The sequence below is a fragment of the Aspergillus welwitschiae genome (assembly GCF_003344945.1).
Source record: "Aspergillus welwitschiae strain CBS 139.54b unplaced genomic scaffold BDQ94scaffold_13, whole genome shotgun sequence".
Classification (NCBI taxonomy): domain Eukaryota; kingdom Fungi; phylum Ascomycota; class Eurotiomycetes; order Eurotiales; family Aspergillaceae; genus Aspergillus; species Aspergillus welwitschiae.
Genome location: NW_020798707.1, coordinates 79,969 through 92,722, shown reverse-complemented (window position 1 = coordinate 92,722; position 12,754 = coordinate 79,969). Strand labels below are relative to the sequence as shown.

General features: G+C 52.6%; 2 protein-coding genes across 2 annotated transcripts; both read left to right on the top strand.

Annotated features, from left to right (window-relative positions):
- Positions 1–3,163: 3,163 nt before the first annotated feature.
- BDQ94DRAFT_169576 (PT repeat family protein) lies at positions 3,164–8,046 on the top strand (the record flags this gene model as incomplete). Its single annotated transcript, XM_026771326.1, has 2 exons — positions 3,164–3,431; positions 3,512–8,046. The coding sequence occupies 2 exons, from the start codon at positions 3,164–3,166 to the stop codon at positions 8,044–8,046; spliced, it is 4,803 nt and encodes a 1,600-aa protein (XP_026627060.1).
- A 1,671-nt stretch (positions 8,047–9,717) lies between these two features.
- On the top strand, positions 9,718–12,581 carry BDQ94DRAFT_169575 (uncharacterized protein; the record flags this gene model as incomplete). The annotated part of the gene is made up of 2 exons (XM_026771325.1): positions 9,718–9,826; positions 9,895–12,581. The coding sequence occupies 2 exons, from the start codon at positions 9,718–9,720 to the stop codon at positions 12,579–12,581; spliced, it is 2,796 nt and encodes a 931-aa protein (XP_026627059.1).
- Positions 12,582–12,754: the final 173 nt, after the last annotated feature.

Genomic DNA, 12,754 nt, shown 5'->3' with positions numbered 1-12,754 from the left:
TAGTAGTACTAGGCAAACTAGACCGCAAACTACTATTCTGGATGTTTGTTTATTTTCATTCAGAGCTTTTCACTGAATATACATACCAACCGTGTACAATGTCCACACGGCACAGTGTCCGTAGTACAAAGTAGTTGCTGTAGAAGAGAACGCATCCATGCGACGATCCCGCGCCGCTAAGGCATCAATCATATCATTCATTCGTTGCCCGAGGCTCGAGCTCCTCGCAGATATTGAACGAGGCAAGCGGACTCCGAGAAATCCCCAACCAATCATGGATCTAGACTGGGGAAAGATTATACAAAGCAAAGATAAAATAGAGTTTGCGAACTAGACTATCTACATTTTTCTCACTCGCTGGTTGAACTGTTTATTATCACCTCTATCCTCTGGTTTCTATGCAGGAAAAAAAGGTTACCCAACTACGTCAGAATGTGAGAAATGACGACGGCAACTGTTTGTTTTGCGCCCACTCATGACTCAGTTGGTAATTGCCGTGATCTGGTTCTGGTTCCATGGCTGGAAGAGGAGACTTGGGCTCCACTGCGATTTATAATGGAATTGGAATTGGAATTGTCTGGCTGGTTTAGTCGAGGCGGGGGGAGGGTTATTGGAAAAGGGGAGGGGGACCAGGGACTGAGAAATACGAGTCTATTTGATGGAGTAGATGGATAGATACTACTACTGTACATAGTTGATGGGGGGCAAAGGTGGTCAATAGGGGAGGGAGGAGATGAGATGGGTTCCAACAGGACAAAATAGGAAAAAGGAGAAAGTTGGTTTTATGACTCATTGTATTCATTATTTATTCAGTTGAGATCAGATCAGTTCTCTTCCACCGAATTGTAGTTTGGGAAAGATAGAAGATTTTTTCTTATTCGTAGTTGCAATGAAACTTGAACTTGCAGCAGGATACATACTAATCTTCTACTGGACGAGAAGATCATACACCTGACCTGAAGGAGCTGCGGGTTTCGCTTTGCCAACACAGCAACCCTTCGACCCGGAAAAGTATGATGATGTCTCTTGTTATGCAGCGACTAAAGCATAACACCGGAATTGCGGAGGCGAATAAGTGCAAAATAAATGGGACTGGACTGGACTGGATTGGTACTTACTGACCTACATATGCTGTGCAGCGGGATTCGATGCGATCGGATCTATCTGTCTGTCTATCTAAATATCTATCGATTCCCCAGGTAACCATCAGGGTAGATCAGATGGAGGTACTTTAGTATAGTTCCGCCCTCAATAATTGGTGAATTGGTAGGTGGCTTAACCAGAAATGAGCGAAGTTATTACTGCTAGTATTGTTGTTGTTGATATGATGGAATTTTCCCTGTCTTCTGATTCGGGACGCTTTCCCGCCGGTGCCGAGTTGCCCTGCGAAAAGCAAAGAAAGGTAAGGTCTTTTTTTTTTTTTTTTTTCCGGCGAGCTGCGGGTGGAGGTGCCGGTGGTGCCACTAATTCAGCCTAGTTTCTACAGTAGTGAGAGTTCTCCACTGCCGGGCCAGTCACTCGCTCCATCAGGGAATTTTTTTTCTTTTCTTTTGTTTTTCTTTGGTTCCAACGTTCCGCTGGACCATCATAGGGGAGAAAAATCAGTGGCAGAAAGATGAACAAGAGAGATATTTGCAGCAAAGAAAAAATATATCCTGCTCAAACTACATCCTGCATCATACAAAACCTGCATTGTAAGTTAGCAGTATCTAGATGTTCCAGGAAGAATATGTACCCTCACCCACTTGTGCACTATGTAAGCAACAGTAAGAGCGAGAGCTTGTGAAAGGTGCATGTCCAGGCTTATCTTGCATCCCAAGGTCTCTCTTCTGCTCTCTCTCAACCTCGCATGATTGGTGCCCTCAAAGCCACACCACTTCACCGCATTTTCCTTCCAGGCGCTCGTTAGCTTGAAAAGGATCGGCGAATGTGATGCCAATAATTCCTCTCTTTTTTCCTCTCCGGACTGCGGCGCTTGCAATGCGAACTGCCTCTCATTGGAGCCGGACCAACGCCTGCGCCTCGGCTTTTCCAGCAATCATTCCGGTCTGATATGGCTTGATCATGCTTTGCAACTCAAGCTCGTAGGTTTAAACTTGGGTCTAAGTCTGCCGTTTCCCCCTCCCTCATTGATTGTTCCATTATCAGTAGTGGTCATCCACACCCACCAGTCCACTTTCTTTGCCCCCCTCCCCCCATTGAGGAAGGGGTGAGGAGGAAAAAAAAAATCTATCCCCGTAGTCAAAGGTTGTGTCCCCGGGCAATGGCATCATGGCGCGCCCTCGAACTAAAAACTCACCAACCAAAAAAATAAAAAAACAGAAAAACAAAAACAAATTACTAGGCAGAAGGGGGAAGCTGGAAATCACTGTGACAACTGCAGCTGCCCCGCCAACTGACTGGGCTAATTAACGGCCATCCTTACACTAGAAGGAGTAGACTAGATAGTCCACTAAAGTACAGTCATCCTGGGTCCCCATCGGTCTTCCGTGGGGACCGCAGTATTTACTGGGAAGGAATCGATACTACTACTAACTAAGCAAGTAACTGACGGGTGCTGGTGCTGGTGCCAATACTGGTGCTATTCTTGTCTTGTCTTGTCCGTACGGCGCTGCTCCGTCCTACCAGTAATTTTTTTTCCTCCTCCTCCTCCCCCTCCTCCCAATCTCTCCCTCTCGAACCTTTTGATTAGAATTTCCCCTCCCTCTTCCCAATCTTGTCTTTACTTTTACCTCTCTCATCATCCATCGCTGTTTGTTTGTACTCCCAAACAAAAGAGTCATTCTTATCATACCCATCTTCCCATCTCCTCACCCCCCTCCTCCAATCTCGTCCTCATCTCTCCGCTGCCCCTCCAAGACATCCTCCCCCTCCCTTACCTCCTCCTCCTCTTCACCTTTCAATTCCACCTTGGGAGGGCGTTGTCTTGTCCTACCACGCCGTTTGCCGTCTGATCGCCTGTATATTATTGCTTTCCTGTCCATTGATATCCTTGCGGTGGCCCGTCGTCTGTTCTGGTCTTGAATATTCCAAGACTCACAAAAACACAACAACTACAAAAAAGCCTAGTCGAGTCCAGCGTCTTACAGTTTTATCTTCCTCTTTTTTTTCTCTGTTTGCGTCTGTTGCATCTTAACGACTGTTACGACTTTTTATGACCACAATGGCCCACCCCGCTGGTGAGACCGTCACAATCTCTGTCCGTCGTCCGATTGACGATCCCGTCTTCGTGGCCGGCACTTTCTCCGAGCCGCAATGGGAGCCTCTCGAACTGAGCTCCAAGATGGTGGATACCGAACCGGATGAGGAGGGATTGGTATCGACAGAGTATCTCTTCTACCGCGAGTTGGAGCTGTCGCCTGGTCAATATCAATATAGATTCCGCGAGGGCGCTTCGGGCCCGTGGTTCCACGACGAGGCTGTCAAACATGGTACGCTTAAACCTTTTTTCTCCCGACGTTGCATCATCGCGCAACCCATCCGAAGCTGACAAACTTACTTGCAACTACAGCTGCAGGGGAAGGAGGTCTGGTGAACAACTATCTCACCGTCGGACCGAGCGAAGATGTCACCGCAGAGACCGAGGAAGCCGCGCCGAAAGAAAACGGCGTCAATGGGACTGCTGAACACGCTGCCCCCGTACAGGAACCCGTTGTCGAGGAGAAGCAGTCCGAGTCGGTCCCCGAGCCGGAACAGAAGAAGGATGCTGAAGTGACGGAGCCTGCGACCAATGGAGACGCGGCAGCCGAGGTCAACGGAACGGAATCCGCCGAGCAGACCGACTCCTCCAAGCACGAAGACGTTACGACAGAGAAGGCCGACGAGGCGACGGAAACACCTGCTGAGAGCCAGCCCGCAGCGAAGGAAGCGGAAGAGGTCTCGGCTGCCCCCACCGTCACTGAGGAGGTGAAGCCTGAATCTGACGTCCCTGTCAAAGCTGAGGAGCAGCCGGAGTCTTCGGTAGAGAGCGCCACCGTCGCGGCCACCGAAAAGGCGGTCGAAGAGCCTGAACACAATGAGGTTTCGGAGGAGGTCACGTCGAAGCCGGCAGAGGCTGCCCCAGAGCCCGCAGCGGAGGAATCGACCCAGGCTGAGGTTTCTGGAGAGCAGCCCGTCGTGGAGGAAGTAACCGCTGAAGTTGCTGCCAAGGATGATGTTGCTGCTGAGCCTGCTGCTGAAGTACCGGCCTCTGAGGAACCTGTCGCCGAGAAGCCGACGGAGTCTACTGTTGAAGAAGCTTCTACGCAGGAGGCTTCCAAGGAAGAATCCGCCCCGAAGGAACCGGAGACCCCCGTTGCTGAGACGACTGCTGAATCTACTGCCGAAGAGCCTACAAAGGAAGCGGAAGAGGTGAAGACTACAGCTACCGAGATCAGTGCTGAGGCTGCTCCCGAAGAGCCCGCGAAGGAGTCGGTTACGGAAGAAGCGGAAGCGCCTAGCACCGAGGTTCCGGCTATCGAGCCCGCAACGGAGGAGCCTGCGCAGGAAGTCGTCAAGGAGGAAGTCAAGGTTGAAGAACCCGTGGAGGAGACTCCTGCCGTGGAGGCCGCCGTTGAAGAACCCTCGAAGGAAGTGACCAAGGAGGAGTCCACTCCGGAACCCTCGACTGCCGAGCCCAGCACAGAAACCGCGGACAAGCCCACCACCGAAGAGGCCCGTGTCGAATCTGCACCTGTCGAGGAGCAGACCACGGAATCCGTTACCGACAAGGACGCTGTGGAACAACCAGCAGAGGAATCCGCTGTCCCTCAAGCTTCCGAAGCCGCTGTCGAAGAATCTGTCCCCGAGAACACTGTTTCTGAACAGACCGCGGAGGTGGCTACCGAGACCCCAGTTGCTGATAAGCCCACTGAGCCATCTGCGGAAGAAGCGCACGCTGAGTCTACTGTGGAGAAGGTGGAGGAGCCCAAGACAGAGGAGCCAGCTGAACAGGAGGTTGCTGAAGGTGCAGTCGAAACTTCGACCGAGACGGAGGAAAAGTCTGCTGAGCCCGCAGAGGAGCACCCCACGGAAGCAACCACCGAAAATGCCGAGCCACCGGTCACGGAGAAGCCGACAGAGGAACCCATCGAACAGATCGCGGAAACCACCGAGGAAGTTGCCAAGGAGGAACCTGTCCAACAGGAGTCTTCTAACGAGCCTGTTACCGAACAGGCTACTGCTGATGCCCCGGCCGAGGAGACCACGGAAACTCCTGCTCAAGACGTTCCTGCCAAGGAGGTAGTGACTGAAACTGTTGCGGAAGAGGCACCTGTCGAGACTTCGACCAGCGAAGTGGCTGAGGAAGCTGCCAAGGTTGACTCGGCTGTCGAGGAGCCGGTGGCTGAGCAGCCTGCCGCCGAGGAACCGGTTATCGAGGCCTCTGTTCCAGAGACAGCTGAGGAGTCTCCCAAGGAACCTGCTGCGGAGGAAGCAGTGGCTAAGGCGGTTGCGGAAGAGCCCGCTGCTGAGGCCATCGTTTCGGAGACCGTTGAAGAGACCGCCCCTCAGTCTGCAGTTGAGGAACCGGCCGCGGAGACTGCAGCCAAGGATGTTGCTGAAGAGCCTGCTCAGGAGCTTGCTGCTGAAGCCGCCACTACAGAGGCTGAGGCATCTGCCCAGCCTGCTGCTGAGGAGCCGGCTGCTGAGAAGCCAGTCGTTGAGGAGTCAGCCCCTGAGGTAACCGCTACAGAGACCGAGGAATCCGCGCCGGAGCCTGTCGTCGAACAGTCTGCTCAAGAGATTCAGCCCGAGGAAGTTGCCGAGCAGCCGGCTGTTGAAGAGCCGGTCGTCGAGGAACCAGTGGCAGAGAAGACAGTTCAGGAAGAAGAACCCGCCAAGGAAGACGTGCCTGAAGTGACGGCTGCACATGACGAGACTGTGAAGGAAGAAGCACCGGCTTCCCAGGAGCCTGCTCATGAAGAAGCTGCTCCCGCAGCTCCCGAGTCGCAGGAGACTGTTGAGGTTGCCGCTGAGGCCAAGGAGGCGGTTGCTGAAGAACCTGAGCATGCTGCTGAAGCCCCGGCTGCTGAAGAATCAGTGAAGGAGGAAGTCGTCGCAGAGACCAAGCCTGAAGAATCCGTCCCCGAGGAAACTACCAAGGAGCCAACCGCGGAGGAGCCTGCTGTTCAGGAATCTCAGCCGACCGAGGAGCCCAGTGAGGACCCTGTCGCAGACGAGTCGACGGACGAATCCTCCAACTTGGCCGAGTCTACTGTCGCTACAACTGCCGGAGACGAGATCGTCTTTGACAACCAGTCGACCAAGGAAACTGAGCCAGTCACCGAAGAACCTATTGAGGAAGCTGTTGAGGAGGCTGTTGTCGAAGAACCTGCTGTAGAGGAACCTGTTAAGGAGGTCGTCGTTGAGGAGCCTGCTGTCACGGAACCAGTCACCGAAGAGCCCGTCGTCGAGGAATCTGGTAAGGAGGCTGTTACCGAGGAGCCTGCTGCCACGGAGCCTGCTGTCGAAGAGCCTGTCAAGGAGGCTGTTGTCGAAGAGCCCGCCGCCAAGGAGGTCGTCGCTGAGGAGCCTGCTGCCAAGGAGCCTGCTGTTGAAGAGCCTGTCAAGGAGGCTGTTGTCGAAGAGCCCGCCGCCAAGGAGGTTGTCGAGGAGCCTGTTGTGAAGGAGGCCGTCGCTGAGGAGCCTGCTGCCGAAGAGCCTGCTGTCGAAGAACCTGCTGTCGAAGAGCCTGCTGTCGAAGAACCTATCAAGGAGGCTGTTGTCGAAGAGCCCGCCGCCAAGGAGGTTGTCGAGGAGCCTGTGACTCAGGAGCCGGCCGAGGAGGCTGCCGTTGAGGAACCTGCTGTCGAGGCGCCTGCGGCTCAAGAGGCTGAAAAGGAGACTGTTGAAGAGCCGGTTGCGGAAGTTGCCCAAGAACATGCGGCAGCCGAGTCGGTCCCCGAGCACTCTGAGAAGGAGGCTGTTGCTGAGGCTACTGTTGCTGCAGTTGCAGCAGTCGCGGCGGCGGAGGTTGTCGACAAGGTTGCTGAGCCAGCTGTTCAGGAGCCTGAGGCTGCAACCGCTGAAGCTACTGAGGCTCCGGTTGAGACGGAGAAGGAGATTGCTCCCGCAGAGCCTGCCCCTGAGACCCACGAAGAAACGGTCAAGGCTGTAGAGCCACAGGAGCAGAAGGCTGCGGAGGAAGCTGTTGCACAGGTCGAGGAGCAGGTTACCGAGCCGGTGCACGCGCCTAAGGATGAGCCGGCTGCAGTTGAGACTGTCGTCGAGCCAGCTGCTACCGAGGAATCCCCTAAGGCCGAAGTTGCTGAGGCTGTTAGTGTCGAGAAGGAGGAACCTGTCCAGGTTGAAACTGTCAGTGAGCCAGCCCCAGCTGAGCCTCAAGCCAAGGAAGTGCCTGTGCCTGTGCCTACCGAGGTGGAGGCTCCTGTTGAGGCCAACACTGTGTCAACACATGAAGAGCCTATTCCTGAGACGGCCAAGGAGACCGCTCCTGAGGAGTCTGCAAAGGACAGCATCTTCAGCCCTGAAGTTCTGGGCGCAGGTGTTGCTACGGTTGCTGCCGGTGCTGCCATTACCGCCGGAGTGTATGCGGCCACTCACAAGGAATCCGAAGTTGTTCCCGAGCACGTCGAGTCCAAGCAAGATCCCGTCCAGCCTGAGAACACAGACAAGGCAGTCGTCGCCGACCACAAGCCTACCGAGCGTAAGGATTCCCCATGTCCTGCAGCGAATCAGCTGGGAGTTACCGAATATGAAGCTGACCCTGTCACAGCGGTTACCGAGGCGCCTTCTACCGAACAGGCATCTGCATCTAACCAACAGCCGCATGTTGAAGACGATGCCGAGGAGCAGACCAAGAAGGCTACCGAGCCCCAGCCCGCCACCGCCGAGCCCGCCGCGCCGTCCGAGAATGCTGCCGACAAGGCAGTTGCCACCAAGGGCGACGAGGAAGATCGTGCCCAAAGTCAAAACCGGTCAGTCACAGCTGTTTCTCTGAACCGTAAACATGACAGCTGGTTTAAGACCATCCTCCGGGCTGTGTTCACCAATTTCTTTGGGGCTATCTTCTCGCCGTTCCGTCGTCGTGGAAGGAACAACCAGTAGAGTCGTGTCGGGTGTTGAAGACCGAGACGTTTATTGTTCATGATTGTGGTTGCCAAAGCTAATATGGTTCAGGAATCTGTTCTTGATGAGCGTTTTTGCTGCTCCATTGCTAGCATTTGTTTGGCATGCATATACCCGATGATTGTTTGAAGTTGCCGAGTTTGCGCGCCCACCAATTATCCGTCGATTCCCCTGTATTTGGTATTCTGCTGTCGAGCTGTTTTTCGCTCTCCTCTCAAATTGTCTGAATATTTGATTCCGCATTCTTAATCGTTCGTTCCTTTTGTCAGATTGGTAGTAGTTCTGTTGCAGTTTTCTGCCAGTATGTAATGATGTGCATGATGATATGATATAATGATATGATTTTAGATATTGTTCGTGAGACTCTTGATATTCATTTAGAAGGATCTGGTCTTCATTTAGCTTCTTAGACCTTAACCTACAAACTCTTTAGGCTTGTTGTAGCTCTCCCTGTCTGTACTCGAAGGATCTAATATGATTTTCGAGCACTCCCCTTGTAATATTCTCCCAATACCCGGGTCTGCGTTGAAACCGGTATTTCCTGGAGGAGGAAGCCCGTTCCGCATCTAAGTTTCCATTTACACATCTGCAAAGCGAGAGAAATCACTGAAACACCAGAACAATCAAGTGAGTCAAGCTTGCATTGTAGTCTCTTCTTCCCACCGAACCTTAGATCTACATCAGCTAGATACTATACACCCAATACTACAATAAAATCGCAGCAATCAGCTACAGACCCAACCTTAAACAGAGCTACCTTATAGATACAGATATCAATTTACCTTAGAACCCGATCTCCCAGCACATTGCACATTGCAACCCTCATACCTCACACCTCACACCTCACATCCACCCACAGACCTCCAGACCATCTAGAGCAAGTAGCATATAATCCATTCACACCAATTCACCACCCTCTCTCTGCCTCCCAGCCACCCTGCCTCAAACCCACCAGCGATATCTACCAGACAACACCTAGACCCAGTGCTCATTCACTACCCCTAACAACCACAAGTATCTCCAAACCCGTCCAGCAAAACCACAGTAGTAGAAATCGTAACACTGGCCCTCAAAGAACATGCAAACATGCATACATACAAAACACATCTCAAACGTCGAGATGTTTACTTACCTCTGTTTCTTCTTCTCATCTTGGAAATCCATCTCGTGTTACGTTCTGTCGCGTCTCGTTCCAGTTCATTCTCATGATACGCTTCATCATCTTCCAGATACAGATAGAACTTTCTTGTTCACTACGCTTAGTCGTCAATGCGTCCTGCTGTAATTTACCGTGCTACGTTCCTTCTGATCCTTTTTCGTTCAGCTCAGCTCTACCAGCGGTTGCGTGAACGAGCGAACGAGAAGGCCAACGAAGGGAAGGGTTCTAATCTTTAATTCGATATTGGCAAAGGTATAGTATTACTTTATCCTCTTCTTGAGATTCATTAAGTATCCTAGGATAGAGAATCAGAGTGCTCACGGTGCTAGATACAGAGTCCGGTTCCATCCACAGAATAGACGTGATAAAGCTGGTGAGTTACCTGTTCGATCCTGGGGATATCTGAATCGTAAAAGGAGAAAAGCAAAAAAAGAAAGGAAGACACACAGCTAACATGCCCATGAATGTTCAGCACACAGTGCTTCTTCATCATGTCCTTCAAGGACGGAAACGCTTGGGCTCTTCGACGTGCCAGGGAGAGAGAACAGATGAGACTGAGCGGTGATACTGAGCAGGGGAGTCTCTCGTCCTTGAAAATCGGTAAATCCTCTCCTTCTCTGTCACAAATCAAAGGAAAAGAAAGAAAGAAAGCTAACAAAAAGAAACAGTTAAAACGATCTCGCCAGATCTCGGCAAATTAGACTTCGACTCCGACCTTGCTCTGCCAATGCCAAATCCTCGCACTGCTCGAGCCAACTCGATCGTAAACGACTCTCTCTCCTCTTCCCCTAGCATCCCTGCCAGTGGAAGCGGAAGTGGAAGTCTCTGGAGCAGAAGCATTGCTAAGAAACGCTCGTTCACTGAACCGGGCCGTTTGGCAGCGGCGGCAGCATCAGCTGGTGAGAAAAAGTCGGACAAGAAATCAACCTTCAAGGCTCTCAAGGCCAAGCTCAGTTTGAAGGATCTGAAGAAGGAGTTTCGCAAGGAGGTCCCACCGGCAAGTACGATGCCGAAAATCACTATACTCCGGAATTCTTCATCTTCAGATCCTTTTGCTAGAAAGGGGAACAATTTCGAAGTCGAGAGGCTGTATACTCCCAGACCTAGGGTGATGGAGGTGGGTACGGAGTCGCTGTCGCGAAAGTCAAGTGTGATTCGGTTGGATGATTGTCTCAAGGATGTCAGAAAGGCGTCGGATTCTTCCGTGAGAACACCCATGAAAGATGGTATTGCGGGTGGTGTCGGTGGTGAGCGTATGTCTGAACTGGGTACTAAGTTCAGACATACCCTCATCCACAGCAACGACGCCGAAGAGGGGCTTGCTTCTAACCTGCTCGATGCCGTTCTCCTGAGCGGATCGTCGCCAGCTGCCCGAACAGGAGAATACAGAAACAGCAGACTGCCGGAGGTCGTCAATACACCTCAGCGCGCTTGCAGTTACGCAGCTGAGCCGGCGTCTCCCAAAAGTGCGGCTTCCACGGTCCGCGAGAGCGAAGCTGCACGCATGTACTCTCCATCGGTGTACGAGACGGCCTTGTCTGATAGAATGTCAGATCTGCCACGTCGCGATTACGGGGTGACCAGCGTTGAGGATGTCATTTCGCTCACGCCAACCCGGGACAGTGACTCGTCCGTCAAGAAAGGTTCCGACACCCGTCTGTCGTCATGGGCGTCTCCTGCGTCGACGTTCCACGCTGGTCCTGATAGATCGCCTAGCGACTATGTTTCCGTCGATAAAGCGCAGCTCATGGGTTCCACTGGTCGGGGTGGCTTCGCCCCTATGCCGCCAGACCCGGAGTATCAAAACACGGCGGCGCTGGAGGAGCAACTTGCTTCGCACGTAGAGCAGCTCCATTTCCACGTGCAACATGCGGCCAGTAAACTCGTCAAGACATTTGAGGACAAAAACAACTGGCACATGGACCAAGTTCTTCGCCATGTGGACACGATGGTTGACCTAGCTCAGGCCATCAACAAGAAAGCGGCTGCTCAGACTGAGCTACTCAGGGAGGCGCAGACGGCCGTCGCGGATGTCAGGGCCCATATCGACACATTGCGTCGCGAAGTGCGCGTCATCAAGTCAAAGATCATTACTGCGATCCACGAGGAGATTGGCAAGCTCAGATACGACCTCCAAGAGGAGGGTAAGCTTGGCCCTGGCAACCCAGCATCTGAGGGCATCTTGACCCCCAGTGCTGGGCTGCAGGGCCCGTCGTTTCCTGTGTTGGTGAACCGAGACTTGAGCGAGCAGAAAGATGGGATGGCCAAGATGCTGCAGAAAAAAGAAGATGCAAAGGATGATGAGAAGGAGATGAAGAAGAAGATTGAGCAAGAGAAAAAAGAAGAAAGAAAACAAGCAGCCCCGTCGACCGTGTTACGCAGTGCCAGTCTTGTGAATAGCACGTCCTCCGCTTACCTGAGCGTCAGAGACCATCAGCACCAAATCACTGAAAAGCGTGTTGCCTGGAAAGATGATTATGCAGACTCTTCAGGATCCCCGACTCCAAAGGCATCCACCTTTCTTGATCTCCCAGACTTGCTTGTGCCTGCAATCGAACAAGCCGAAGCTCTTCTCACTCCTGCTGCACAGCCCAAGATGGAGAAACCTGCATCCAAACGCAGCTTCTTTAACCTGCGTCGTCACCGTGACAGTGACAATAACGCCAGTCGCACGCAGGAGAACAAGCACCTAGCTGGTGACAACAACAAGGCACAGGAGAACAAGAACAAACCTCAGGTTGTCGACAACACCAAGCTTACTACACCCACTTCCAACCAGGAATCATCTGTCGACCCCAGCACCATCCACCCACTCCACCGCACCCCCGAGCAGCGCAGAATCCTCATCGAGCGAGATCTCGAACGCATCCGTCTCGAAAAGCAGCAACTGGCCATGCTGACAACTCCAAGTCCAACTCCTGCTCGACGTCCCGGCGTGCTCAAGCTGTCTAAACCTCACACTTCAATCAGCGCTTCAAATACTCTTACCACTCCCTCATACGATGATGGTACCTCCTCATCACCTCCTACTCTCCACGGCTGGCCTCTCCCAGACGTCTACAAGAACCGGTTGCCAATCTTGCCATCCCGCAGCTCGAACTCGGCCTCGACCCCAGCAGGCTTCGATAACCCGTATCCGATCTTCAAACATCCCGTGCCTGCTTCTAGCTTGGGTAATCATACTCCTACCGGGTCCTCTTCTTCGCAGGGCGGTGCTGCTGCTGCTGCTGGTGTTGTGAGACCTCATCGTCCGGCTCCGCTTACTTTGGTTCCTCCTAATAATGCTGGGCTTGGACGGAAGAGGGAGGGGTCTGGAAGACATCGAAGTGGAACGTTGGAGAGGGTGGAGGAGTGATGAAGATTCGATGAAGGTATGATGATAGTGGAATGGCTGACTATCATTCAGTTTCAATTATTGCTTGTGTTTCTTTCCAATTATGAGGTTGACGATGTCATGGTTTTATGACTTATGGTATCATGACGAGCGATGTTATGTTGCTTTTTCGTTGGTTTGTTGCTTTGCTGTTG